The sequence below is a fragment of the Rhodnius prolixus genome, unplaced genomic scaffold (genome assembly GCF_049639745.1).
Source record: "Rhodnius prolixus isolate KJV_2025 unplaced genomic scaffold, Rpr scaffold_34, whole genome shotgun sequence".
In the NCBI taxonomy this organism is placed as follows: domain Eukaryota; kingdom Metazoa; phylum Arthropoda; class Insecta; order Hemiptera; family Reduviidae; genus Rhodnius; species Rhodnius prolixus.
Window position 1 is genome coordinate 227445 of NW_027411619.1, and position 27218 is coordinate 254662.

The following is a 27218-nucleotide window of genomic DNA, read 5'->3' on the forward strand; positions in this document are numbered from 1 at the left end:
CAACCATGTAGGTAACTAACTAGACCTATATCGGTCTACCTTACACTCATATTTAACTATGTAGGTTACTAACTAAACTTATATAGGTCTATTTTACCCTCATATTCAACCGCCCTGTAGGTAACTTACTAGACTTATATAGGTCTACCTTACACTCATATTCAACCATGTATGTAACTAAATAGACATATTGGTCTATCTTACACTCATATTTAACCATGTATGTAACTTTATATAGGTGTACCTTAGACTCATATTTAACCATGTTGTCACTTACTAGACTCGTATAGTCCTATCTTACTAAATATTTAATTTCCGTTTATTTGTGAAGATAAAAACACTGCTTAAATTCTTGTTTATGTAATTTTCAGAGGTATTTCCGTTTGTGTGAGAAGATAAAAACACGGCTAAGAATACATGTTTGATGGACTTCCGTTTGTATGAGAACATAAAAACATGGCCTAAATACTTTTCAGAGGTATTTCCGGTTTGTGTGGTTAGATAAAAACTCGGCTTAAATACTTGTCAAAGGTATTTCCGGTTTGTGTGAGAACATAAAAACATGACTTAAATACTTTTCAGAGGTATTTCCGCTTGTGTGAGTAGATAAAAACACAGCTTCAATACTTGTTTATAATATTTTCAGAGGTATTTTCGCTTGTGTGAGAAGATAAAAACACGGCTTAAATACTTTTCATAGGTATTTCCGGTTTGTGTGAGTAGATAAAAACTCGGCTTAAATACTTGTCAAAGGTATTTCCGGTTTGTGTGAGTAGATAAAAACACGGCATAAATACTTTTTCAGAGGTATTTCTGGTTTGGGTGACAACATAAAAACATTGCTTAATTACTTTTCAGAGGTATTTCCGTTTATGTGGTTAGATAAAAACACTGCTTAAGTACTTTTCATAGGTATTTCCGTTTTGTGTGAGAACTTAAATTAATTAAAAAATATATACGCAAAATAATCTAATTGTAATTAAATTGGAACGTAGATACAGCGACGCCTCACACGCGCACAACATCCTGTGGTAAGAGCACATCTGCACTCGCTTGTTTGTTATCGCTGGCGCTTGCAATATTTTTTCTTTTGTTTTCATTTTATCACCGTTTACGTCGGTTTCACAATACGCTAAACATGTGTTTACACTAATCCTCCTCTCTCTATCGAGATTTCAATGAAAAACAAGGCTTAAATACTTGTTTGGCAGACTTCCGTTTATTTGAGAGGATTTTTTTTTTTTTTTTTTTTTTTTTTTTTTAAAGAGGGGGGAAATGCTACTTACGCACATCAATGTGCCGGACTCCATATAAATATGCCTACCGGCTAAACCCCCCCCCCCATACACCTGAGCCTAGCCTGGATTCGCTTTCTCAGCACTGCATCAGGCTAGGCTCCTTAACCTAGCCCTAACGGGCCCCTTCTCCCATATTCACCTCTGCACGTTTAGTAAACATTATCTCCCGGACAAAGGAAGTAACCTTTGTCCAGTTGTTTCGACTACTCAACAGAGTCTGGACAAATCTTCCAGGCACCAGTTCCCCAACCTCCTGCTCAAGGTTACTTCTGGGTCGAGCCCACCTTTCACATTCAAAAACCGTGTGCCGAGCATCGTCGCGTGGAGCTTGGCAATACAAGCAGGCCGATACCTCTTCTTTACCTACCTTTTTCAGATAATCTCTGAAGAATCCGTGTCCAGAAAGGACTTGGGTCAAGGGATAATTTACCTCACCATGGCTTCTACCAACCCAGCTTTCGATGTTTGGAATCAAGATAGCGGTCCAGCGGCCTCGGTGCTCCGCATCCCACTCTTCCTGCCACGCTGCCATGGTACGCTCTCGCTCTTCCCTAGCTATATCCACGCGATTATTCTCGCCCCGTCTAGCATAGATTCTTGCACGCTCCCGAGCTAGGAGGGCTATAGGTATAACCCCGGCTATTACCAAGACGGCCGGCTCCGACACGGTGCGGTAAGCAGAGGCAATCCGGAGTGCGCCGAGTCTCTGCACCCGCGCGAGCCTTTTTCTATACATTTTCTTTCGCAAGGCTCCTGCCCAAATCTCTGCGCCGTACAACATCACAGAGTGGGAAACACTCATCAATATTTTGCGAGTACTCGCCCTGGGACCTCGCACGTTAGTCATCAACCTTGACAGACGCGCTACTGCACTCGCAGCTTTATCGGCAGCCTCTTGGATATGTCTTCCAAAGCTGAGCTTAACGTCCATGGTTACACCCAAGTTCTTAACCGCTCTAGCCGAAGACACCACTTCCCTACCAACATAGAACGGGATGCACGGGTTGATCCTTCTCTTTGTCAATATGACGACCTCCGTCTTAGCCAAAGCTAACTCCAGTCCATGTTCCACCATCCAACCATTCACTCTTCGCATAACCTGGTGTAACTTAGTTTGCGCTTTTTCTAAATTACGCACCGATATCAGCGCTGCGACATCATCAGCGTAAGCGATTAATGCCGTATCTTCAGGCATTTCTAACCGCAGTAATCCGTCGTAAGTGACGTTCCAGATATCGGGGCCTAGAATCGACCCCTGCGCAACTCCCGCTGTGACAGTCATGATTTTAGGACCTGCCTCTGTTTGATAGACTAGCGACCTATCTCTGAAGTAGTCGTCGAGAACCCTCAATAAATATGGCGAAATATGGAAATTTCTCTCAAGTGCCTGCAGGGCGTCGGACCACTTGAGGGAATTAAACGCGTTCTTGACATCTAGCGTGACTAGCAATACTATCTTCCGCGTACGTTGACTACGACTTTCTGCTCTTTGAACCGCCCTTACAACCTCCTCTACTGCTTGCAGTGTAGACCTAGCTGGTCTAAAGCCATACTGCCTGGGTGATAGACCGCCTGCTTCCCAAATTTCTTCCGTAAGCCTTAGCTTAATAAGTTTTTCAAAGAGCTTCCCTACCGTATCCAGCATGCATAGCGGACGGAATGACGAGGGGAGTGAACCTCCCTTGCCTTTGCTAATTAGAACTAGCCGGGCAATCTTCCACCTATAACTAAATATGCCGGATTTTAAACATGCATTAAACATTTGTAACAATATGTCTGGTTTTCCTCGTGCTATCATTGCTACAACTTCATTGGGTATGCCGTCCGGGCCTGGGGCCTTCTTGGTTTTCAAAGTAACCGCTGCATCCTGGACTTCTTCTTCCGTAAAAAACGGGATATTCATAGGAGCTTCAAATAATCTCTCTGGTCTTTCGGGGTGTGTGGGGAAAAGACCCTTTACAATCCCTTCCATAGCCTCCGCATCCAAGACCGCTTGCTTCTTCAAGCCGGCAATCTTTTGAGTTACGATTTTGTAACCTAAACCCCAAGGATCTCGGTCTACTTCCGCTACGAGAGAATCCCAACAGCGTTTTTTGCTCAGGTAAATTGCCTTCCGCAGCTCGTGTTTCGCCTCTCTATATTCAGCTGCACGGCATGCGGCTGTCGGCCTTCTTCTTGCTCGTTGAACCCTCCTCCTCTTCTTAATACAATCCCTACGGAGATCCGCAATTCGCGAGTTCCACCAATAGGCTGGCCGCCTCCCTCTCCAACAAACTCTCCTGGGCATTGATTGGTTACACGCCTCCGAGATAATGTTCATGCCTAAGGTAACCACTGCCTCAGCTCCAACTCTACCCTCCTCACTAACCGGATTGCTTTCTGTCATCCCGTCCTCAATCGCCTTCCAGAAAACCTCTTCATGTATCTTATCTAGATTCCAGCCTACACTATCCTTTGGCTTCCATATCCTATCCACACTTTGTGTTATTCTAAACGTGATATATTGGTGGTCGCTCCCAGTAATTTCTTCAATAACCCTCCAATTTTCAACAGAAGATGCCAGATTCTCCGAAGCTAAGGAGATATCAGGAATTGTTTCTAAATAACCCGGACGCCTAAATGTAGACACGTTCCCTTTATTAAGCACAACCAGTCTCGTTCTGGCTATCATTTCGAGAATATTTCTACCCCTCATATCCGTCTCAGGCATACCCCAGTCTACCGCCCTAGCATTAAAGTCGCCGACCACAATGATTTGGCCAGTCATCTCTCGGATATCATCCTCCAAGGAGTTTAACTTCCTCCTGAATTCATGTACGCTCTCATTAGGAGTGAAATAGCAGCTAATAAAGGTGATATTCCGACTCCGCGCCCACACGTATCCGTTATCTCTACCCACCGACTCAATTGGAAAACTCCCCTGATTAGGAATCCAAATTGCGGCTGTGCCTGACAAATCGTTATACCAAAGACCGGTGTCCCTAACTCTATACTGCTCACAAAGAAGTAATATGTCTGCTTCGTTCTCAGCAACCAGCTGATCCAAAAGCGAATCAGCTAACCTACTCCTATGGAGATTCCCTTGAAGGATTCTCATACTATTGCAAATTTCTTCTTAGCTTGTTCTAATGCTTGCCGAAACACAGTACAGTCACCTGAACCTAGTAGGTGCTGGCACTTTTTATTCTCCAAACCCCTATTACGACACAGCATGCAACTAATATCTGCCGTACAAACGGCAGCCAAATGCCCTTCATTACCACATTTATAACATAAATTGCTGCGGTCCGGCCCCGCACAAGCTGCCGACATATGACCGTATGACAAGCATTTAAAGCATTTCAAGACTGTGATTCTTCTTCTCACTCGACACCTTACCCAGCCTACCCGAAGTGTGCCTTCTTTTTCCAGTTTGTCCGCTATTCTTACACTGAGCTGGACAATCGCCGCCTTCAGACCTCTACTACTCGCCTTCGTCAGGTGAATTCTAAGATCGCCTGGATTTCCGCCTACCTGCTGCTCAACTGCGTGCCTAATCTCTTCTTCATCTGCAAGGGCATCCAAGTCCCGTATTTCTACTGTGGTTCTAGGTTCCAGACAAGTAGCCGTTGCCTTTTCCTGGAGTACAGCATTAAGGGCTGCCCCGAAAGCTACCTTATCTTTAGTTTCGGCACCTAGTTCTACCAGGATATCTCCTGCCCTAGTCTGTCTGATGCGACTAACCTCAGCACCAACATCCTCCGGTTTTATTCGTTCTCTTAATTCTTTCAACACTTCCGCATATGATTTGCCCTCTGCAGGCTTAATTAGCACCGCGTCCGGGCGCGTTCTCGGCGGTCCTTTCTCTCTCCTGTTCCTCTTCGTCCTTGGATTAGCTCTCTCGGGGATCTTTCCCACTTCCCCGGACAAACCAGCCTCCTCCATCCTATTTTCCTCCTCCCTCACCCCACCCTTCCGAGGGGCCCGGACTCTCTTAGGGCGTACTTCGACCCATTCATTTGGAGTCGTGTTCTCTCCCAAATCGACCAGGGGCACTTCAACCTCAACTTTCCTTGCTACCCTCATATTTTGTGTAGCAATTAACCCTTTGTCTGCCAACGGTGTCTGTGTCGACACGGACACGATATCTTTCGATTTAGGCTTGTCTAGCTTGGCTTGCGACAAACGGACCAAACGTTGCAAAGCAACACTCCAGAAACCTCTAAGGGCCTGGACGACCTCGACCGACTCCTCAATTTCCAACAAGCCATCCTTGACGTCCGTACTCATATTGCGTTGCCGGCTTGCCGCCCCTTTCATCTTCGCAATGACTCCGCGCATGCGCTTCAATTCTTCATCAACCCTTCTGCACGCATCCTCCATATCCGCCTGCTCCGGAGACCCAACCGGGCCGCCCGCCAGCACACCGGAAATTGCCGGTGAGACAAACCGTGGTTCCCGTCTCCGTGGGGAAGGTTCAGGGCTTGAATCCCTCGAATACGAATTTTTTCCATCAGTGCTTAATTCAGAATTAAGCAGTGTACTCGCAGGCGGTGTCCTTTTTACTTTGGCACTCTTCTGGAAAGGACTGTAATCACTCGTTGACGGAAAATCTCTACCCATGTCTACGCTACTTAGCGTCTTACTACTTTTTTGGGCTAGGGTAGCCTCAACATTTGTTTCTTGCGTTTTAACCGTAATTTTTTTATTTGTGCTCTTCATTATATTTATTTAAAAAGAAGAAATGGCAAAGAAGGAAAGGAACGATAACAGAAAAGGAAAAAACCGGCCCGACGCCCAGCCCCCGAGAACGCCATGTCCCCGGACCCACCACCCCCCAGGCGCGACGCGCCCACGGCCGGTGGCCTCGAACAGAGCCCCCCGCCCATAACGGCAGGATACAAACACCGCTTAAATACTTTTCATAGGTATTTCCGTTAAAAAAACTGCTTAAATACTTTTCATTACCTATATGACGAGGTTAAATTAGGGTATCCATAACCTTACAATTCTGCTAGTAATGCGTTAAAAGTGATTTCATCTCATTTGGTCTTACTCTAAGAGGTTATCCATAACCTATAATCTGTTAACACAAAAAGAAAAAAAAATCCTCCAAGTAGCATCGATGGAAGCATAGCAATGTGTGTGTGTGAAATACACAAAAAAAAGGTTATAACCTTGCCCTAAAAGTCTGAAAAGGATGACCTTGGTAACTTGTTAGTTGATAGCAACCTCATATATGTTGTGGTTACATTAGGTTATACATAACCTTTGTCGAACATATGTTAAAAGTGATCTCACGCAGCCCCCTGAGAGCACCCTTAGGTGATCCTCTCTCTCACATCCTGGGGGTAAGCACTCCCTTGTGAGCACCGCGAGGCGGGGGTCCACCCTCCTGGGGGCTGGTTTTCCAGCTCGGGTAAAGTTTGGAAAAAACATGCCCAAATAAAGGCTGCAGAATCGGCTTATTATCACTACTTTTATTTTCTCCGACTAATGTAATACCTAAAATGATGCCTATGTTTTACGCTGTAAGTACATTTATCTTATTTATTATGATTATGTATTTGGGAATATTTGACACCCATAGGTTTTTGTTTGTTGGTTAGTACATAAGCGTGTGGTGCAGCAGACTTGTTGTGAACAACAGGAGGGGGTCTACTAGGTGCCCTCACTGCGGGCACTTCCTGTACCCAGTAAGGATGGATGACGAATATGTACGTATATATAATTTACCATCTGACCTAGTTGTTTGGGAATTATGATCCTATGTTTTTCACAGGGGCAAATGCCCTACATCTCGCCAACACCCCCGTCTACGCCGCAGCTTTCGTTTGCTGCATCAGCACAGACACCGACTTCGGTTCAAGATTCAGCGCCTCCAGTTCAAGAATCACCGCAAACCGACTCCGGTTCAAGATTCACCTCAGACACCGACTCCGGTTCAAGATTCACCTCAGACACCGACTCCGGTTCAAGATTCAGCGCCCCCGGTTCAAGATTCAGCGCCTTCGGTTCAAGATTCACCGCAGACACCGACTCCGGTTCAAGAATCCGCGCCTCCGTTTCAAGAATCGCCGACTCCGGTTTATGAATCGCCGACTCCGGTTCAAGAATCACCGCAATCACCGACTCCGGTTCAAGATTCACCGCAGACATCGACTCCGGTTCAAGATTCAGCGCCTCCGGTTCAAGAATCACCGCAATCACCGACTCCGGTTCAAGATTCCCCGCAGACACCGACTCCGGTTCAAGATTCAGCGCCTCTGGTTCAAGATTCATTGCAGACCCCGACTCCGGTTCAAGAATCAGCGCCTCCGGTTCAAGAATCGCCGACTCCGGTTCAAGATTCAGCGCAGTCAGCGTCGTCGTCTTCCTCGCCTCCGCAACAACACCATCAGAGAGCTAGTAGAGGAAAAAGGCGTCGTTATATATAATTATTACCCCCAAAAAAAGTGAGTTTCTTTTAACTACAAAGCAACCATCCTAAACATATTTTTAGTCAACAGTATAAAATCAACAGGGGTGATGTTTAACCCTGGATGTGTCCATCTTCCATACTTAATACGAAAAAACACTATGAAATGAATGTTTTTCATTTTCCATCTTCTATACATAAAATTTAAAAACTGTATGTAATCATGTTTTTATTTAACCCCTCAGGATGGGTCCATCTTCCATACTTACAAAAACTGAATGTTATTTGGTTTCATGATCCATTCATAATACTCTTTAACCCCTGGTTTTAACCCACTGGGGATGTTCTGACAACAGGTTATTCCAAACACAAAACCTTCTCAAAACACAAATTTCTGGAGTTAATAAAGAAATTGACATCAGAACCGGAAATAACTCGAACATTGCCATATTTGGTTATATGATGTGTGTTCTGTGTAGCAGTGGGGTTAGTGTGGGTGAAAAACGGAAGTTCATACAACGGTAAGGGTTAGCTATAAAAAGCAAGCCTGGTAGGATGTTAGTACAAACATGGACACAACGACGCCTCAGGCATTTGTAAGTAGCTTTCATATTATGTTCCACCAAAATAAACATTATTTAGGAAACAAGGCTTTGTTTTCAGTACACATGTAATGGGTGCAAAGCACTCATATGTGTGCCAGCCACCTGGGTGCGTCCCATGAGGTGTCCGCAGTGTGGGTCGCGGTTGACCCCACTAATGTGAGTTTTCGTTTTTTATTTAATGATTAAGCTTTGTTTGCATCGTTTTCCTAATTGTGTGTTCTTGTTTAGTGTAAATAAGAATCCGTTGACCCCCTCAACATGAGTAGGGTATATAGTGGAGACTGGAGAGGTTAAACCCCACTAATGTGAGTTTTTCTTTTTTATTTAATGATTAAGCTTTGTTTGCAACGTTTTCCTAATTGTGTGTTCTTTTTTAGTGTAAATAAGAATCCGTTGTCCCCCTCAACATGAGGAGCGCTTAGTGAGAGGTTAACCTCCACTAATGTGAGTTTTTGTTTTAATTAATGATAAAGCTAAATTATGTTTGTTTGCATCGTTTCCTAATTATGTGTTTGTTTTTTTTCATAGTATCGATGCGATCCAACACCGCCCTCGTTATGAGGAGGGGGCATATGATAAGAGGTTTTCTTAAAAAAAATATTACACGTTTCTATAATACCAATTGTGTATGTATTTCTACTTACTTAATAATAAAATTTGAAATAATTAACAAATTTGTGTGTATTTTTGTTACAGTTCACATGAGCCTGCAAAGGAATGCTAATTTATGGACATATTGCACTAGTGCATGTCAGGGACATAACACTGGTTAGGTAGGACAGTTGTATAAGGGTTGACCATCAAAAACTGCACGAAAAAGTGTAACGTTGAAAAACACCCAACTTTGACAATTTTTTTCTATTTTTCTATAAAAGATAAAATTCCCAAATTTTCTTTAAATCTTACTCCAAACCATCCTTTATAACTGTAATTTTTTTGCAACCACCCAGATCTAATAGGTTTCGAGAAAAAAGTTGCCGAAAATGAGCAAAAACGGCTTTTTCAAAAAATGTTCTTGTTCTTGTTGTTGTTGTTGTTGTTGTTGTTCTTGTTCTTGTTACCTTTTTTGTAAACAACGTAGCGCCTAAACGCGTGAACCGATTTTCATGAATGAGGTGTCATTCGATTCGGAATTTTATGTAGATGTGCCTTTTGGGGGTCTCGGCCCTGTACATCGAATGGGAGAGGAGTTAGCCCCCTTTATGTAAGGCCCCCTCCAAAATTATTATTACTAATTACTCTGTAAATCTTGGCCCGATTTTGATAAAATTTGGTAGGATGATAGGGTTAGGGCTCCCCTACCTAACAATAAAGCGACGATCTGCTCTTACACTTGTTAAGGGGAAGTATAGCAATCGTTTCAAATTATCGACACGTGAACCGATTTTCATGAATGAAGTGTCATTCGAATCGAAATTTTGTACAGATTTGTACTTTAAAAGTCTCGACGCTATGCCTCATAAGGAGGGGAGTTCGCCCCACCCAAATAAGGCCCTTTCTAAAACTATTATTACCAATATTTCTACAAAGCTTAGTCCGATTTTGATAAAATTTAGCTCAAATAAGTGGTTAAAGCTCCTCTACGTGGCTGTGAAGTGCCATCATGCTCTTACACCTACTAAGAGGAAGTACTGCAATCGTTAAAATTATCAATGAGTGAACCGATTTACATCAATGAATTGTCGTTCGATTCAAAATCTTTGCCTTTTAGGGAGAAGTACTGTAATCGCAGTTTATTTTTCTTGCTCTTCTTAAAAGGAAGTACTGAAATCGCAGTTTAATTTTGCTATTTACGTACAAATACCTTCCTATTTTATTCAAAACGCTTTCTCAAAAAAATGGTTATTGAGGATGGTTTGGGGACCGCAACTATAATCATTCTTTAAAAAGATCTCTCCAGTGGTAGTTACGGTTCCGATTTAACACCTTATCAGGTTATAATGATAGAATAGCTTATTCCAAATTTTAAAAAATCTGTAAAGCAGACGTAACTTTGCAAATAGATATTATTTATGCCCTTTGTTTTGCAAATATTTGCATTAAAATGTTTCTCTCTCTCTGGGTGTCATAAAAAGACATGATTTTTTATTCCTTATGAACAAAAAAATGTTTTTAATGATGGTACTTAGGTGGAATACCCAAAGTAAAACATAGCATAAATATGCAGCTTTCATCTGGAATAGTGACACTTGAGATCATTTTCTTTTCAAATTTCATGAAGGTTTTGATCACATCATAACATTAGACAATGCAGGATTTATGCTCAATCATATAAGAGGTAAGTGCTTTAAGGCTTTTAAGTTTTAATGAAGCTGAGTTATCAACAACTTTTACTATAGGAATTAAATTATCATTATGCATTATGCAACAAACATTATTAGTTAATCTACAAGAATATTCAAAGTTACTCAACGTTAAAGCACCTCTCGTTTCAAATCTAAAGATAAAAGCAGTTGATCTGTTTCCAAAAATTAGACATGGAACACCATTCACTTTTGCTTATTATTTTACCATTTAATTGTACTACTTTTAATTACTTACCTGAAATGTGTCTATGTTGTTGTTCATAATGCACCTGAGGACGATGGTAATCGAAATAATGGAATGTTTAGCGTAACGAACTGAGCGACGGAAACGTCATTAAAATGTAAATAAAGAAGCAACAGACATACAGGCGCCAGTGATAACAGACTCGTTTATACAAATGTGTGGGCTGATGTTATCACCGGCCAGTTCATAACACCATCGTGAGTGGGCGAGTCAAACATGCCGTCTTTGATATTTCATTTTTCATCTGGTTACAATTTGTCTACAATTAATTATTTACAAAGGTAGTAAGTAAAGTAATCGCCTATTTTTTCAGGCGGGGCTTAACGTCAACTACCAATTAGGTGTCGTGGACGGTATAATGGTTACTTAAAAAATGGAGACAATACTAGCGAAGCAGCGATTAAAGATGCTGTTATAATATTACAAGAGAAGTATAATTTACCCACAGATGGTATGGAAAATCCACAAACGTTAAAAGTAATTAAGTCACGAAGGTGTGGTGTTGAGGATAATTACCCCTTTTATGGTGGGTTCTAGTACAACTAAATGGGGTAAAAATAATATAACATGGTACATATATCCGCCACAGTTTTCTCCAGTAGCAGAACGAGCGTTTTCCACTTGGTCAAAACATGCAAACTTAAACTTCATACGATCACATAATTCACCAAATATCTCTATTGCTTTTGTCCGAGGGAAACATCTATGTTTTACAAATAAATCCACCTACTGTTATTCACCTTTTGTTGATGGAAGCAGTATATTAGCACATGCTGAGTATCCTAGTACAGATAAGGAAGCAGTAGAAATCCTTTTAATTGATGCGATAACATGGCATGATACGTTAACCCTCCCCTCTACGATAAATGATGACACGTCGCTTTTTTGGGTGTTGGTTCACGAAGTAGGCCTCGGGCTGGGGCTAAGTCATACAGCGGATGCTCGAAGTATTATGTTCTCTTCTTATAACTTTCCACCTGTGTCCTCATTTGATGAATTAGACCTATATGAAGAAGAAATACGCGCGATACAAATGTTGTATGGGCCACCCCCGAAGCCTCCTCCTTCAACCACGCCTACAAAATCCACTACAACCACAACAACAACATCAACAACCACAACAACACCTGCAACCACAAAAAGGTCTTTCCCTCCAACTAATCAGCCATTTATGGACGTATGTTATTATTTGAAACACATTGAGGCATTTTTGGTGGCTCATAAACGTCTGTATTTATTTTATAACAATTATGTTTGGATAATTCCTTTACAAGAATCGATACGTTTACAACGTGATTACACGCGACCAAAGATGATAAACAGATGGTTAAGATTTCTACCGGCAAATTTTACCCATGTATCTGACATTTATCAACGGCCAAACATTTATATTGTTATGATTGCTAACTACCATATTTACATATTTACCTATCCTCACCTTCAGCTTACCTATTAAAGGGACATTCAGTCACTGTTGATACCTGGAGGTGTTGATGTTTCCGTTAACGCAATTTTCCATTCAAATACAGGAAGCTCTTACATAATCTACAATAAATCTTTTATTAAGAAATTTAATGAATGCGATTTAACTAGCAGCTTTATCGGTGACGTATCGCATATTTTCCTCGGCGTACCTCGTAAGGTTGAAACCGCCTTCCGTCATACGAACGGGCGTATATATTTTAAATCTATCGATTTATTTTATAGTTTTAATGAATATATCGATAGCGTTACTGATACAATAGAGGACCCCTCAGTTTTATTCAATATTGTCTGCAATCAAAACACCATTTTAAATCAACTTCAACACCTTTTGAATAAATTAACCCTGAATCTACAATTAGACGTTGAGGAATAAGTGGGAGGAAGCAGTGTTAACACAGACAATCTCGCAGGTTGGATAAAGATTCTATGTATTTGGTACATCAAATTCGTTAGATGACGCGTGTAAAGCACATGATATTGAATATTCTCAGAATAAAAGACATACGTCTGATCCTTGATACATTAAGGAGAACTATGGAGTGGTGAGCGCTAAAGGATTCTCCAATACGTCGTTTGTGGTGATTAATTGTGCAACCAGATGAATACAACTTTGGCTGACATCTATATAGAAAGGGAAACCAATAAACCATTTGCACAGAAAACAAGTACATACGGTCTAGAGTGTGTTGTCGGATGTGTGAGTGTTTACTTTTTGTTATTTTAAATAAATTTAATCGGGTGTGATAAATAATTTTATATTAAATGTTATCCTAAACAATTGTGATTATAAATTGCAATAACAGGATGTTTGCTATCTAATCAAGCGTGATAAGTAACAGGATGTTTTTTTCAAATGTTATCTTACACGTATGTGATAAGTCAGGGATGAGCAACACGCGGCCCGCCAAGCATTTCTAAAATTGAATTTATTTTATCGACTTTCTCCCATCAATATATTGTTATAAAATTAATTATAATGAAATGGTAGTACATACTAAACCGAAATGTTTTTTTATGGCGAGTTACTTGTCGACGACGTTTTTAAACATGCAATACGAACGCGCCGCGTCTGCGCGATTTTTTTGTGACGAGATACACATTTGTCGGTGACTTGTTCAAACATGCAATACGGACGTTTCGTAAATTATTAGTAAGAGTTAATCTATGTGCGGCCCGCAAAAAAAAATTTAAATTTAAATTGGCCCATTGATTAACAAGGTTGCTCACCCCTGTGATAAGTGATTATAACAGGATGTATTTTTTTTATTTTATCTTACTCACATGTGATAAAACTTATAATATCAGGATGTTTGTTACAGCATAAATGATCTAATAAATAATATGAAAACACGATGTGGTTTTTTCCTTATTTACCTGATTCTCGCCCACGCGCTCAGTATAAATTGGCTGCATCTAAGCCATAGCTATTCAGAACGCTTCTTAGTTGGCAATGAGTAATGAAGTAGAGAGTCAACCATCAACGAGCATAGTGTACAAGAAACTAAGTGATTTGGTGGTGAATAGAGCATTTGCAATCTCCTCATTTACCCTAGTGGAGAAGACAAAAATTGGACCAGCAATTTTGGCTACATTACATGACGATAATGGTGCATTAATTTCTGCGTTTTTACCAAAACGCTATTCAAACTCGATCGATAAGCAGGACATTGAGACCTGTAATGGTGGGTAAAAAACATACCATATTTTTGTGTTTATTCATACTTCAAGCACTAAATATAAATGTTTTTTTAAGATGGCGACTTATGTCTTGTATATAAAGGAATGAGCAACGGTGTGTGCAATATTGACTTTCAATCACCATAGAACCCTGAGGAGGAGGAGGAGGAACAGCCAGTCGCAAATAGGCAGAGGAAGAAGTAAGTCATGGCTAATTTATCCTGTAAGAAATGTGGGAAAACGTTTACCCGTTCCACCCATCTATGGAGGCATGTAGCAACCTGTTCGCCAAAGAAATGTCCAAAATGTGGTAGAATATTCCGCACGTTAATCACCTTAAAGATACATGTGTTATCGTGTTCACCAAGAAAATGCCCATACTGTGGTCAAATATTCGACGCTTTTGTGGCATTATTACATCATATCTCGTCAGATTGTACTGCGCGCAATGACGATGAGTCATCACCCCCAGTAAGGACTAGAGGAATCCAGGTGCACACTCAAAAGAAATATAGGCTGTTATCCGTTCGGTTAGAAGATGGTGTGGTGATTAGTGCATTAAATAAATCATCTAGGAACATTTGCATTAAGAATACGGACAATATAAAAGAACACATGCAATTCATGCTAGATAAACGCTGGGTTATTGTAAAGTATTTAGGTCAGGCCACAGATGATCTACTAATTTTTAAATCATCCATCTGAGTGTGTCTACAGCCAATATACACAATCAGATGTTGAACAGTATGCGGATGCTAATTTCAAAACCAGGATAGAAATTATTGATGCTAGCTTCCCTATAGCTCACTACGTTCAAAGATCCATTGCAAAACTTATGAATGAAGTGCAGGAATTTGAAACTAGTGGATCTGGTTGGAAATTAGAATCCGTTGATGCCTTGGTACTTAGGCTAACTAAATATCGTCCGCTGGGTGGAAGAGCGTATATTCCTTTACCAAAGGAAATAGCTGATAAGAAGGCCATCATAAACATTCCAAATAGCGATGATTATTGTTTTAAATATTCCATCTTGTGCCGTCAACTGAAGAAGCCACAGCGCCTAACCTTGTACAACAAACTACACCATTGTTATAATTTCAACAATATCTCCTTTCCAACACCTTTAAAGGATATACCTCGATTTGAAAAGGACAATAACGTATCTATAAATGTGTACTCTTTAACCGATCAGAATGAGGTTTATCCTCTCACAATAAGTTCAAATACTAAGTCTGTAGAGCACTTTGATTTATTATTTTTAGCGGTGAAAAAAATAGCTCTCATTACTCCTTGATATCACACCTTTCTCGGCTTGTTTCCTCTCAACTTAGTAACCATCAAAAGGGTGTTGTTATTTGTAAACGATGCTTTAAAACATTTGATCGCGATTATGGTTCGTTAGATGGGAAAACAGCCGAGGAACGATGAGCTGCTCATCAATTATTCTGCAATCAACACAGACCATGTCAAATTAAGATGCCCTCGGAAAATACACAATTACGATTTACAAACTATCACCATAAAAAACACATACCCATAGTTATATATGCCGATTTTGAGTGTCTACTTTTACCCGTACAAAATGCACCCGGTAGTTCATCCACATACTGGTCCAGACAAATACATAAACATCAAGTTTGCAGTGTTGGGGCTATGGTTGTCTCTTCGCAAAAAGACATTTTTCTTTATACGGGTGATGATGCTGTTGAACAATTTATGGAATATGTACATTCCGTTGTTAAGGAAGTGGCAGCCCTTTATAAGGTGATCATTCCCATGAACGAGCAAGAGGATTTTGCCAGTGCCTCACATTGTGATATTTGTGACCAGCTGTTTACTCCTTTGGAGAAAAACGTTCACCATCATAACCCCCTTACAGGGGAATTTGTGTGTGCTGCGCATAATAACTGCAATTTGAACGTTCAACTGCCCAAGTTCCTGCCAGTCTACATGCATAACCTTAGCGGATATGATGCTCATCCAATTATTTTACCCTTGGGCATTGATCCTGGTGATGTGTGGGTAATACCAAATTCCGAGGAGAAGTAAATAAGTTTCTCTAAAAGGTTTTCCGATTGTCTATCAATTTGGCTTCACCTATTGGACACATATCGGTTTCTAACGGACAGCTTAGAACGACTCATAAATAACTTGACTGAATACCCACAAATGGAGAAACAATTTCCAGACAATGACCAACGGACTTTACTACTTAGAAAGAGTGTTTTTCCATACACCTATCTCTCTAGCATGGACAAACTGACAGAACGAGCTTTACCATCTAAACACTACTTCTTTTACGATTTAACTGACGAATCCAAATCTGATAGTGATTATCAACACGCACAACACGTCTGGTCCACATTCCACATAAACACACTTCAGGAATATACAGAATTATATCTAACAACGGATATAATTCTCCTGAGCGACATCTTTGAACAATTTCGTAAAGTCTGTGAGTCTATTTATTATATTGATCCTAGTTGGTATTTTACAACACCTGGTCTGGCATTTGATGCCTGCTTAAAATGCACCATGATCAAGTTGGATCTTCTCACAGACTACGATAAACTGCTTATGATTGAATCTGGGGTTAGAGGCGGCATCACTTCTTATGTTACAAGATACGCTAGAGCCAATAACCCCTACATGCCCGACTATGACGCTACACAACCAACCAACTACATTCTATACATTGACGTTAACAATCTCTACGGGTTCGCCATGTCGGAATCTCTCCCTTTCGGTGGTTTTGAATGGGTAGAGGGGGAAATGTCGTCACCACTATTCCGGATAATGGCGATATTGGCTATATCCTGTGGTTGACCTACACATACCTACAGACTTGCATGACCATTTCGCCCAATTTCCACCACTACCACATCATCACAACAAAAAACTGTACACAACACTAGACGACAAACACCACTACGTGATACATTACAAAAACCTCAAGCAGGCTTTATCCATGGGGGTTGAACTTAAACATATACATAGAGTGTTGAAATTTAATCAATCCCCATGGCTTAAACCTTACATCGAGCTAAACACCAACCTTAGAAAGGCGGCTCGAAATGATTTCGAACGGGATTTCTATAAGATGATGAACAACTCTGTTTTCGGTAAATGTATCGAAAACAAATGGAAACGTTTGTCCATTAAGATTGTTACGTCTGAAAAGGCGCTGCAAAAGCTGTCCAAACGGCCCAACTTTAAAGATCGTACAATCTTTAATGATAACGTCGTCGCTGTTCATCTGCATAAAGAGTCAATTTATTTCGGCCGCCCCATTTAGGTAGGGTTTTCCATCTTAGAGCGGTCCAAACACTACATGTATCACTTTCACTATCAGGTAATGTTAAAATACTATACACCACAGACGTTAACCCTACTCTATTCTGACACTGACTCCTATCTCTATAAAATCGAAAGCAAGGACGTTTATGTCGACATGTTGGTAATAAAAGACCACTTTGACACTTAAGTAGTATGATTTCGGGGGTTCTGCAGCCTTTTTTTTGAGGAGGTCATCAATCTGGACGTATGTATAAGCCACGCCCACCCTTACCCTCTCAGGGTCGTTGATCTGGACGGCTGTATAAGCCACGCCCCTTACCCCTCACCCCACCATCCTTACCCCCTACCAATCTAGAGGGGGTTAGGGCCACGCCTACGCCCACCTTCATCCATCTGGAGGGGGTCTAAGCCACCCCCACCCCCTCACCCATCATTAGGGGTCTAAGCCGCGCCCACCTTCCTCCCCAGGGTGTCATCGAACTGGATGGGGTGTATATGACACCTCCAACCCCCGCAGGTATACCCCGCCACCACCCCCGCGGGTGACCCCCGCCACCCTCCCGCGGGTATACCCCCGCCCCCCTCGCGCCTTCTATTGGTGGGGGGAGGTACCCCTCAACTCCTACGTCACAGGTGTCTGATAAATAACGAGACTCCCTCCTTATCTCCTACGTCACAGGTGGCTGATAAATAACGAGACTCACTCATCTCCTACGTCACAAGTGAGTTGGCTGATAAATAACGAGACTCCCTCTACTCCTACGTCACAGGTGTCTGTTAAATAACGAGACTTACCCTCATCACCTACGTCTCAGGTGTCTGATAAATAATGAGACTTACCCTAACAGGGTGCTCATATCCTACGTCACAGGTGTCTGATAAATAACGAGACTTGGACTCCATCTCTACTTATAATACATAAAACATGTAATCTACGTATCCCCATCAGGATGTCTCCATACTTACAATACATAAAAAACTTATAAGGATGTGTTTTTTCCACAAAGGATGTAATACAGTTAAAGCACCAATATTGTTGATCATAAATTAAATCAGTTAGAATAGAACTATTGATTGCGCACAAGCTGGTAGAATAACAATACCAAACTATCCCGTTAGGTAGAGGTTTGAGCAAGTTGTGACGTGTAGCACAAAAGTTGTGCTGATCATTGTTGAATAATAATATCTTATCACCAGATTTGCTAAGAATGTTTGGTTTCATTTTATAATAATATAATTTAACAGTTATTTTAATTGTTTGAAAATGTTGTAATATCAAAGAGGTGTTATGTGGATAACAATATGATAAAGCAATATAATCGGACAAAGGCAAATGACCTGCCAGCATGGAATTTAATAGCTTCAAAGCAATATAAAATTGAATAACATTTATTATAAGTATCAATACAAAAATAGGAATGTACATTGAATAATTGGCGTTTGAGTGTTCTAGGTATTTTCAATGTGAAAATATTGCTTCTTTTTTTAACATTCCTGCATATAACAATCATACTTATATCTAACAATGTCATCGGTTGGAAATACCTCTCATCACGTACATAGTTTAAACAAAGATTAGCTACTGCGTACTTGTTGATGATGATGATGATGATGCTGTGTCTAGCCGATAGTGTCCAAAAGGTAGGGTATTTATGCAATCATCTAAAATAAAACGTTTATCATCAAGGGAGGATAAACTCTTTGCATTGTGAACAGTTGGTGTTTTTTGGATTGTATAGATTTAAATGAGGAATGTAAAAGAGAATCTTTATTGTGTAAAATGGATAGATAGTCGGCGAAAGTGATCTTATTAACGGCACTCCTTTTGATGCCTTTAGCCTTTTTCACAATTCCTCGTTTAAATATTCTAAGGCTATGCATTTTAGGCCTTAAAGCAACCAACTCTTCAATGGGACCCCCGCCAGTCTCATCGGAGAATTTACCCAACACCTTCTTATTATGTGTCGAGAAACATTTATGTGTAGGTGGGTAGTTGGAAGTGTCAAAGTGGTCTTTCAATACTAACATGTCGTCATAAACGTCCTTGGTTTCGATTTTATAGAGATAGGAGTCAGTGTCTGAATAGAGTAGGGTTAACGTCTGTGGTGTATAGTATTTTAACATTATCTGATAGTGAAAATGATACATGTAATGTTTGGATAGCTCTAAGATGGAAAACCCTACATAAATGGGGCGGTCGAAATAAATTGACTCTTTATGCAGATGAACTGCAATAACGTTCTCATTAAAGATTGTTCGATCCTTAAAGTTGGGCCGTTTGGACAGCTTGAGCAATGCTTTTTCAGACGTAACAATCTTAATGGATAAACGCTTTCTCTTGTTTTCAATACATTTACCAAAAACAGAGTTGTTCATCAACTTATAGAAATCCTTTTCAAAATCATTTCTTGCCGCCTTTCTAAGGTTGGTATTGAGTTCAATGTAAGGTTTCAACCAGGGGGATTGATTAAATTTCAACACTCTATGTACATGTTTAAGTTCAACCCCCATGGATAGAGCTTGTTTAAGGTTCTTGTAATGTATCACGTAATGGTGTTTGTCGTCCAGTGTGGCAAAGAGTTTTTTGTTGTGATGATGTGGTAGTGGTGGAAATTGGGCAAAATGGTCGTGTAAGTGCGTAGGTATGTGTAGGTCAACCTCTAGGATATAGCCAATATCGCTGTCATCCGGAATGGCGGTTATGTCAACATTTCCCCCCACTACCCATTCAAAGCCGCCGAAAAGGAGATATTTCGACATTGCGAAACCGTAGAGATTGTTAACGTCCATGTAGAGAATGTAGTTGGTTGGTTGTGTAGCGACATAGTCGGGTAAGTAGGGGTTATTAGCTTTAGCGTATCTCGTAACGCAGGAAGTGATTCCGCCTCTAACCCCGGATTCTATCATAAGTAATTTGTCATAGTCCGTGAGAAGATCCAACTTGATCTTCGTGCATTTTAAACAGGCATCAAATGCCAGACCAGGTGTTGCAAAATACCAACTTGGATCAATAAAATAGATGGACTCACAGACTTTACGGAACTGTTCAAATATGTCGCTAAGGAGAATTACATCCGTTGTCAGATATAATTCTGCGTATTCCTGAAGTGTGTTTATGTTGAATGTGGACCATACGGTTGTGCGTGATGGTAATCACTATCAGATATGGGTTCGTCAGTTAAATCGTTATAAAAGTACTGTTTAGCTGGTAAGGTCCGTTCTGTCAGTTTGTCCATGCTAGAAAGATAGGTGTATGGAAAAACACTATTTCTAAGTAGTAAAGCCCGTTGGTCATTGTCGGGAAATTGTTTCTCCTTTTGTGGGTATTCAGTCAAGTTATTTATGAGTCGTTCTAGGCTGTCCGGTAGCAACCTGTATGTGTCTAAAAAGCGAAGCCAAATGGATGGACAATCGGAAAACTTTTTGGAGAAACTTATATACTTCTCCTCGGAATTTGGTATTACCCACACATCACCAGGATCAACGCCCAAGGATAAGATAATTGGATGGGCATCATATCCGCTAAGGTTATGCATGTAGACTGGCAGGAAGTTGGGCAATTTCACGTTCAAATTGCAACTATTGTCTGCAGCCCACACAAATTCCCCTGTAAGGTGGTCATGATGTCGAACTTTTTTCTCCAAAGGAGTAAACAGCTGGTCACAAATACCACAATGTGAGGCATTAGCATAATCCTCTTGTTGTTGGCTGGTAAGCTCGTTCATGGGAATGATCACCTTATAAAGGGCTGCCACTTCCTTAACAACGGAATGTACATATTCCATAAATTGTTCAACAGCATCATCACCCGTATAAAGAAAAATGTCTTTTTGATAGTTTGCTAGCGAAGAGACAACCTTAGCCCCAACACTGCAAACTTGATGTTTATGTATTTGTCTGGACCAGGATGTGGATGAATTTCCGGGTGCACTTTGTACGGGTAAAAGTAGACACTCAAAATCGGCATATATAACTATGGGCACGTGTTGTTTATGATGATAGTTTGTAAATTGTAATTGTGTGTTCTCCGCGGGCATCTTAATTTGACACGGTCTGTGTTGATTACAGAATAATTGATGTGCAGCTAATTGTTCCTCGGCTGTTTTCCCATCTACCGTTCTATAATCGCGATCGAATGTTTTAAAGTAACGATTACATATAACAACACCACAGTTATGGTTACTAAGTTGACCGGATACCAGCCGAGAAAGATGTGATATCAAGCAGTAATGTGAGGTGATTTCCGTACACAAAAATAATAAATAAAGTGCTCTACAGACTTAGTATTTGAACTTATTGTGAGAGGATAAACCTCATTCTGATCGGTTAAAGAGTACACATTTATAGATACGTTATTGTCCTTTTCAAATCGAGGTATATCCTTTAAAGGTGTTGGAAAGGAGATATTGTTGAAATTATAACAATGGTGTAGTTTGTTATACAAGGTTAGGTTAAGCTGTGGCTTTTTCAGTTGACGACACAAGATGGCATATTTAAAGCAATAATCATCATTATTTGGAACGTTTATGATGGCCTTCTTATCAGCTATTTCCTTTGGTAAAGGAATGTATGCTCTTCCACCCAGCGGACGATATTTAGTCAGCCTAAGTACCCGGGCAACAACGGATTCTAATTTCCAACCAGATCCACTAGTTTCAAATTCCTGCATTTCACTCAAAAGTTTTGCAAAGGATCTTTGAACGTAGTGATCTATGGGGAAGCTAGCATCGATAATTTCTATCTTAGTTTTGAAATTAGCATCCGTAAACTGTTCAACATCTGATTGTGTATAGCGGCTGTAGACACACTCTAAGAAGATGGATGATTTAAAAACCAATAGATCATCTTTGGCCTGACTTAAATACTTTCCAATTACCCAGCGTTTATCCAACGTGAATTGCATAGGGACTTTTATATTGTCCATATTCTTAATGCAAATGTTCCGAGCTGATTTATTTAACGCACTAATCAAGACGCCATCTTCTAATGGAACGGATAACAGCCTATATTTCTTTTGAGTGTGCACCTGGTTTCCTCTAGTCCTAACTGGGGTTGATGACTCATCGGTGACGTCATCGCTGCACTCAGTACAATCTGACGAGATATGGTGTAATAATGCCACCAAAGCGTCGAATATTTCACCACAGAATGGGCATTTTTTTGGCGAACATGTTACCACATGTATCTTCAAGGTGATTAAAGTGCGGAATATTCTGCCACATTTGGGGCATTTCTTTGGCGAACAGGTTGCACCATGACGTCTTAGATTGTCGGATCGGGTAAACGTTTTCCCACATTTCTCACAGGATAAATTACGCATGACTTACTTCTTCCTCTGCCTCTTTGCGACTGATTGCACCACCTCCTCCTCCTTCTCAGGGTAAGCTGATGCTGGCGATTGAAAGTCAATATTGCACACACCGTTGCTCATTCCATTATTTACAAGACATAAGTTACCATCTAAAAAAAAAAAAAAAAAATTAAATTTACTGCATGAAGTATGAATAAACAAACACAAAATATGTTAAGTTTACTCACCATTATAGGTCTCAATGTCCTGCTTATCGAACAAGTTTGAATAGCGTTTTGGTAGAAACACTGAAATTAACGCACCATTATCACCATGTATTATAGCCGAAATTGATGGTCCATATTTTGTCTTCTCCACTAGAGTAAATGATGAGATGATATATGGTCTATTCACCAGCAAATCACTAAGTTTCTTATACAATCTAACGGTTGCTGGGTTTTGTAGTTTTCTTAACAGTTTATCACTCATTGCCGACTAAGAAGCGTACTGAATATCTTCGGCTCAGACGCAGCCTATTTATACTGAGTGCGTGGGTGGGAAATGGAAAAAAAATCCACATCGTGTTTTTTTTCATAATATATTATTAGATTATACTATCATCCAAGATAACAAACATCCTGTTATTGCAGGTTCCTTTAAGATAACAATTAATATAAAAATTATTTATCACATCCGTTACCAATTTACAAGTTCCTGTCCGCGGCCAGCTTCAGTGGAGACGGGGTGGATCGAAAAGGGAACTAAACTTGAATAAATAAATATAATAATGTTATTAGAAATTAACGATGAAATACGTTGAGCGCCACGCTGTTTATTTTGTCACCGTAGCAACAGCGAACCTACGGATAAAATAGTAGACAAAGAAAATGAAAAATTAAATAAACCAAAGATGTATGTATTGTACCAAAATATATATATCAAGGAGAATAATGCAGGTATTAAATAGCAAATGTACTGAATAGCTTTTCTATAACAATAACAAGTAATTAAATAATAAAAAAAAAATATCTATAAATAGTCCAAACAGTATCTGGGTGAAATCACTCTCTCACCAAATAACCCTGGATGGCTTCTCTCTTCGGGCCCAGTTCTTCCAGTTCCTTTTGTCTAAGTAAAAATCCAGAGTTGCTTCCACGTGCTGCCTATTTCTTCACCTGAAGATTGAAACAGAATTTCCGGCAACGCCGATCGCAAGGCAGATGTGCACTCGATGCTTGCTTCAAAACTACTCCTCGGTTGATCTTCGTCTCTCGTTGTTATTTTTCCAGATTTTCTCTTGTTTTTTTTTTTTTTTATATAATTTCATATGGTCTATAGTAGAATTTTGGACAGTTGAAATATACATGTGTTTTCTACTAACATATTGAAAACCTTGTGCTTTAGACTATTCTTTTCGAATTAATTGGCGTACATTTGCTAATTAAATATTTAATAAACTATTATAGAATTTTCCTAAAAATCTAATGTAGCCGATTTTTATCGGTAACAGATAACATTTGAAAAAAACATCCTGTTACTTATGATTAGATAGCAAAAATCCTGTTATAATCACTCCGTTTAAGGTAACATTAAACACACACACACACACACACATCTATGATATTATTTATTTAAAATAATATTTAACGCAAAATTGTGTTGTTTTTTTTTAATATCTACGCACTAGCCCGTTCAACGGTACGTAATCCATTAATGAGTCATGAATTAGTAAACAAAATGCACTTGTTTTCTGTGCAAATGGTTTATTGGTTTCCATTTGTATATGGATATCGACCACAGTTGTATTCAATTTATCTGGTTGTTTTGCACAAAGAATCACCACAAAAGGTGTATTGGAGAATCCTTTTCTATCAAACAGCGCCTCACTTCTCTGCACTCCATAGTAGTCTTGACGAAAGCGAATATATTCTTCAAACAATTGCGCTATTCTGCCCGATGTAAAGTCCAATTGCATATCATGATATGGGTATTGTTGATCGTTCAAGTATAGTTTAACGTTGCGAATATCCGCTGAATCGAAAACTGAACGATTTCTAGCAATATTATCCTTCCTATCCGTTTGAAATGCTAGAATTACATATCTTGGTTTGTGTAATTGATTTGACGTTTTCACATGCCAGAAGATCTTGTTAGTTGAAGATAAATTTGGATATTCGTGCAATTCCATTGATCGAAAGGCCAGAGGTATGGGTTTACCACTTTCAATTATTTTATAAATATATAATTTTGCCTTATCCGCTAGTTTAACGTGTGGAATATGCCAAATAACTTTATCCAATTTAATGGTACAATCTTTAGCAGTTATTGCGTCACCAACAGTGCGTCCAAATCATTACGTGATCTCTTCAAAATTAACTCCTGTTTCACATTCACCAATATCCTCATATAATCTCCAAAGAAATTTAGCAGATAGCTGAGAGGTAGGCAGACGTTGAATCTCTGGTCCTCCTCATTAATGACCGACGCCGGTGCCGTCATATTATCATCACTATTTGGATCAACAAATAGCGCATTTTCTAACGCTCTAATTTGATTGGGGAAAAAAGTTGAATAGATCTTCAACGTGCTAGCAATGCCCACATTTCTAATACCTCAACCACCTCAACGGAATTTATCTCATAGCGTAGCTCGTCGAATAGGAAGGCAAAAGCGTTGTTTATTAATTTTGCATAGGTGGCCCCCTCCGACACACCTTTCTCCAATTTTCCCTCAATAAAGAGATAGCTTTCACTGGGCAATGTGTATATGTCCGTCTGATAAACGGATATCCGGATCTCGTCATTGATAGACAAACCGGATGTGTTAAACGGTGAGTAAGAATGAAATTCCCACCCCTTGATGCTGTCGTTGTAAACAACCTCTTTATCAATGTTTAGTATGTAATCCATATCGGTTCACCTTATATCCTAGAGTTTTTAAGAAGCTGACGTTGCGTAGCGATAATGGTTGCTTGTTGCCTTTCACTTCCGCACTGAATCCCCCGCTCTTAGTTTGTTTAGCTTTAAGCACAAAAGTGGAATTGATGAAATCAATACCCATTCTTTAAATGTAAACTAATTGTGATTCTTTCCTTTCTAAACGATATCAATCGCCCCGTTTGATCCACCAATCTTACGCTGATATCATCAATAAAGTTGGTATTGAGGGGTAAATAGACGACCGGTGATGGCCTTTCCACAATTTTATATCCAGGAGCCACTAAGGGGGAAAATGTGTGCAAACTATGGCTTAATCGTCCGTTATTGTATGAGCCGGCCACGAGGTTACATTCAACACTGATTGCGTTCACTGGGTTAATGTCGATAATATTGTTGGAAATGTGTGTTTTATTAGCTGGCAATAACACCCGATCAAAACCCAATAAGGTGCCAATACTGTGTGGTTGTGTAAAATCAATATCAAATGTTGCTTTAAGAGACGTTTTCAAGGTGTTATGATTCGGCTTTAAATGAAAAATACATTGTTTATTTACGCTTGATATTTGTGTTCTAAGATACTGTAAAGTTTTTCCCAAAAAAAAAACTTTACTTACACAACTAGTGCCTGCCACTAGTTATTTTAATAATATGTGGGTTTGATTAAATAATAAAACTTGCTAAAGTTGTAAGTAATAACCTGATTTATTAACACGTTAACATTACTCACATTAACATTTACTAGCAACTAACGCTATTCATTACAGTCACCATTTACAACAGTCACAATAGTTTACTGTTACTTACTCACTTCGTAACGCCACAAAACTGTTCCCCGACTGACCACTGGTCCGCACTGCACCGAATTGCACTAGTCTCAGCTACACTAACACAGCTCTACTCATCAACTGACTAATTGCCCAACTAGCTACCACTGAAGCACTCCGCAACACTGACTCTCCAAGACTAACTCATAAACTTGACTAATAACTATAAACTCTAATAACTCCTTAAAACTTGCTTAAAAACTCTTAAAAACTGACTTCTCCAGCTGTGTCGGCCTCCCTTTTAACTGCGTGCCTCCCTCCAACTGGGACTGCCCTCCACCAACTCTCTGAGCATAAGTTTCCACGCCCTCCTGACGTTCATTGGCTGGAGAAAACATACTGCCACCACCTCAGCTGTGAGCCGCCTCCTCCCATTCTCCGTCTCTCTCCAACTCCGTCCGTCTCACTCTCACCTGTCAATCACTGGCTGGGAAACACATATGCCACCACCCCAACTGAGGCCTTTCTCTTAGCTGGCTTTTACACAGCGGTGGACCGCTACGGCTACGGTCACTAAACTTGAACAATCTAGCCCTTTCCTTTCTAGTTCAGGTAGAGACGGCCCTTTTGTCTACACTGTGGTGGCCTGTTACCGACTTTGGTCGCTTAACCCCTAGTACAATCTAGGCCTTTCTTTTCTCCTCAGGTAGTGACTGGCCCTTTTGTTTACACAGTGGTGGCCTGTTACCGACTTTGGCCGCTCAACCCCTAGAACAATCTAGGCCTTTCTTCTCGCCCAGGTCAACTTCGTTACAATACTTTTCAATAGCAGTAATCTCATACGTACCGGTGGGTATTTCCACAATGTGTGCGGAATTGTTGAAAGAGAAATGAAATTTATTGTTTACTCCTT

General features: G+C 40.1%; 3 protein-coding genes and 1 pseudogene across 3 annotated transcripts in view; 2 read left to right on the plus strand and 2 right to left on the minus strand.

The window, feature by feature from the left end:
- Nucleotides 1-27218, minus strand: part of LOC141457603 (uncharacterized) — a gene marked incomplete at its 3' end in the record, with an annotated part of 667626 nt that overhangs the window by 41818 nt on the left and 598590 nt on the right. The window lies entirely within an intron of this gene.
- LOC141457614 (matrix metalloproteinase-17-like) lies at nt 11374-12306 on the plus strand. Its single transcript, XM_074134819.1, has one exon. The coding sequence runs from the start codon at nt 11374-11376 to the stop codon at nt 12304-12306; it is 933 nt and encodes a 310-aa protein (XP_073990920.1).
- Nucleotides 14220-15306, plus strand: LOC141457616 (uncharacterized; annotated as a pseudogene).
- Nucleotides 21487-22632, minus strand: LOC141457613 (uncharacterized). The gene has a single exon (XM_074134818.1). The coding sequence runs from the start codon at nt 22630-22632 to the stop codon at nt 21532-21534; it is 1101 nt and encodes a 366-aa protein (XP_073990919.1). The 3' UTR covers nt 21487-21531.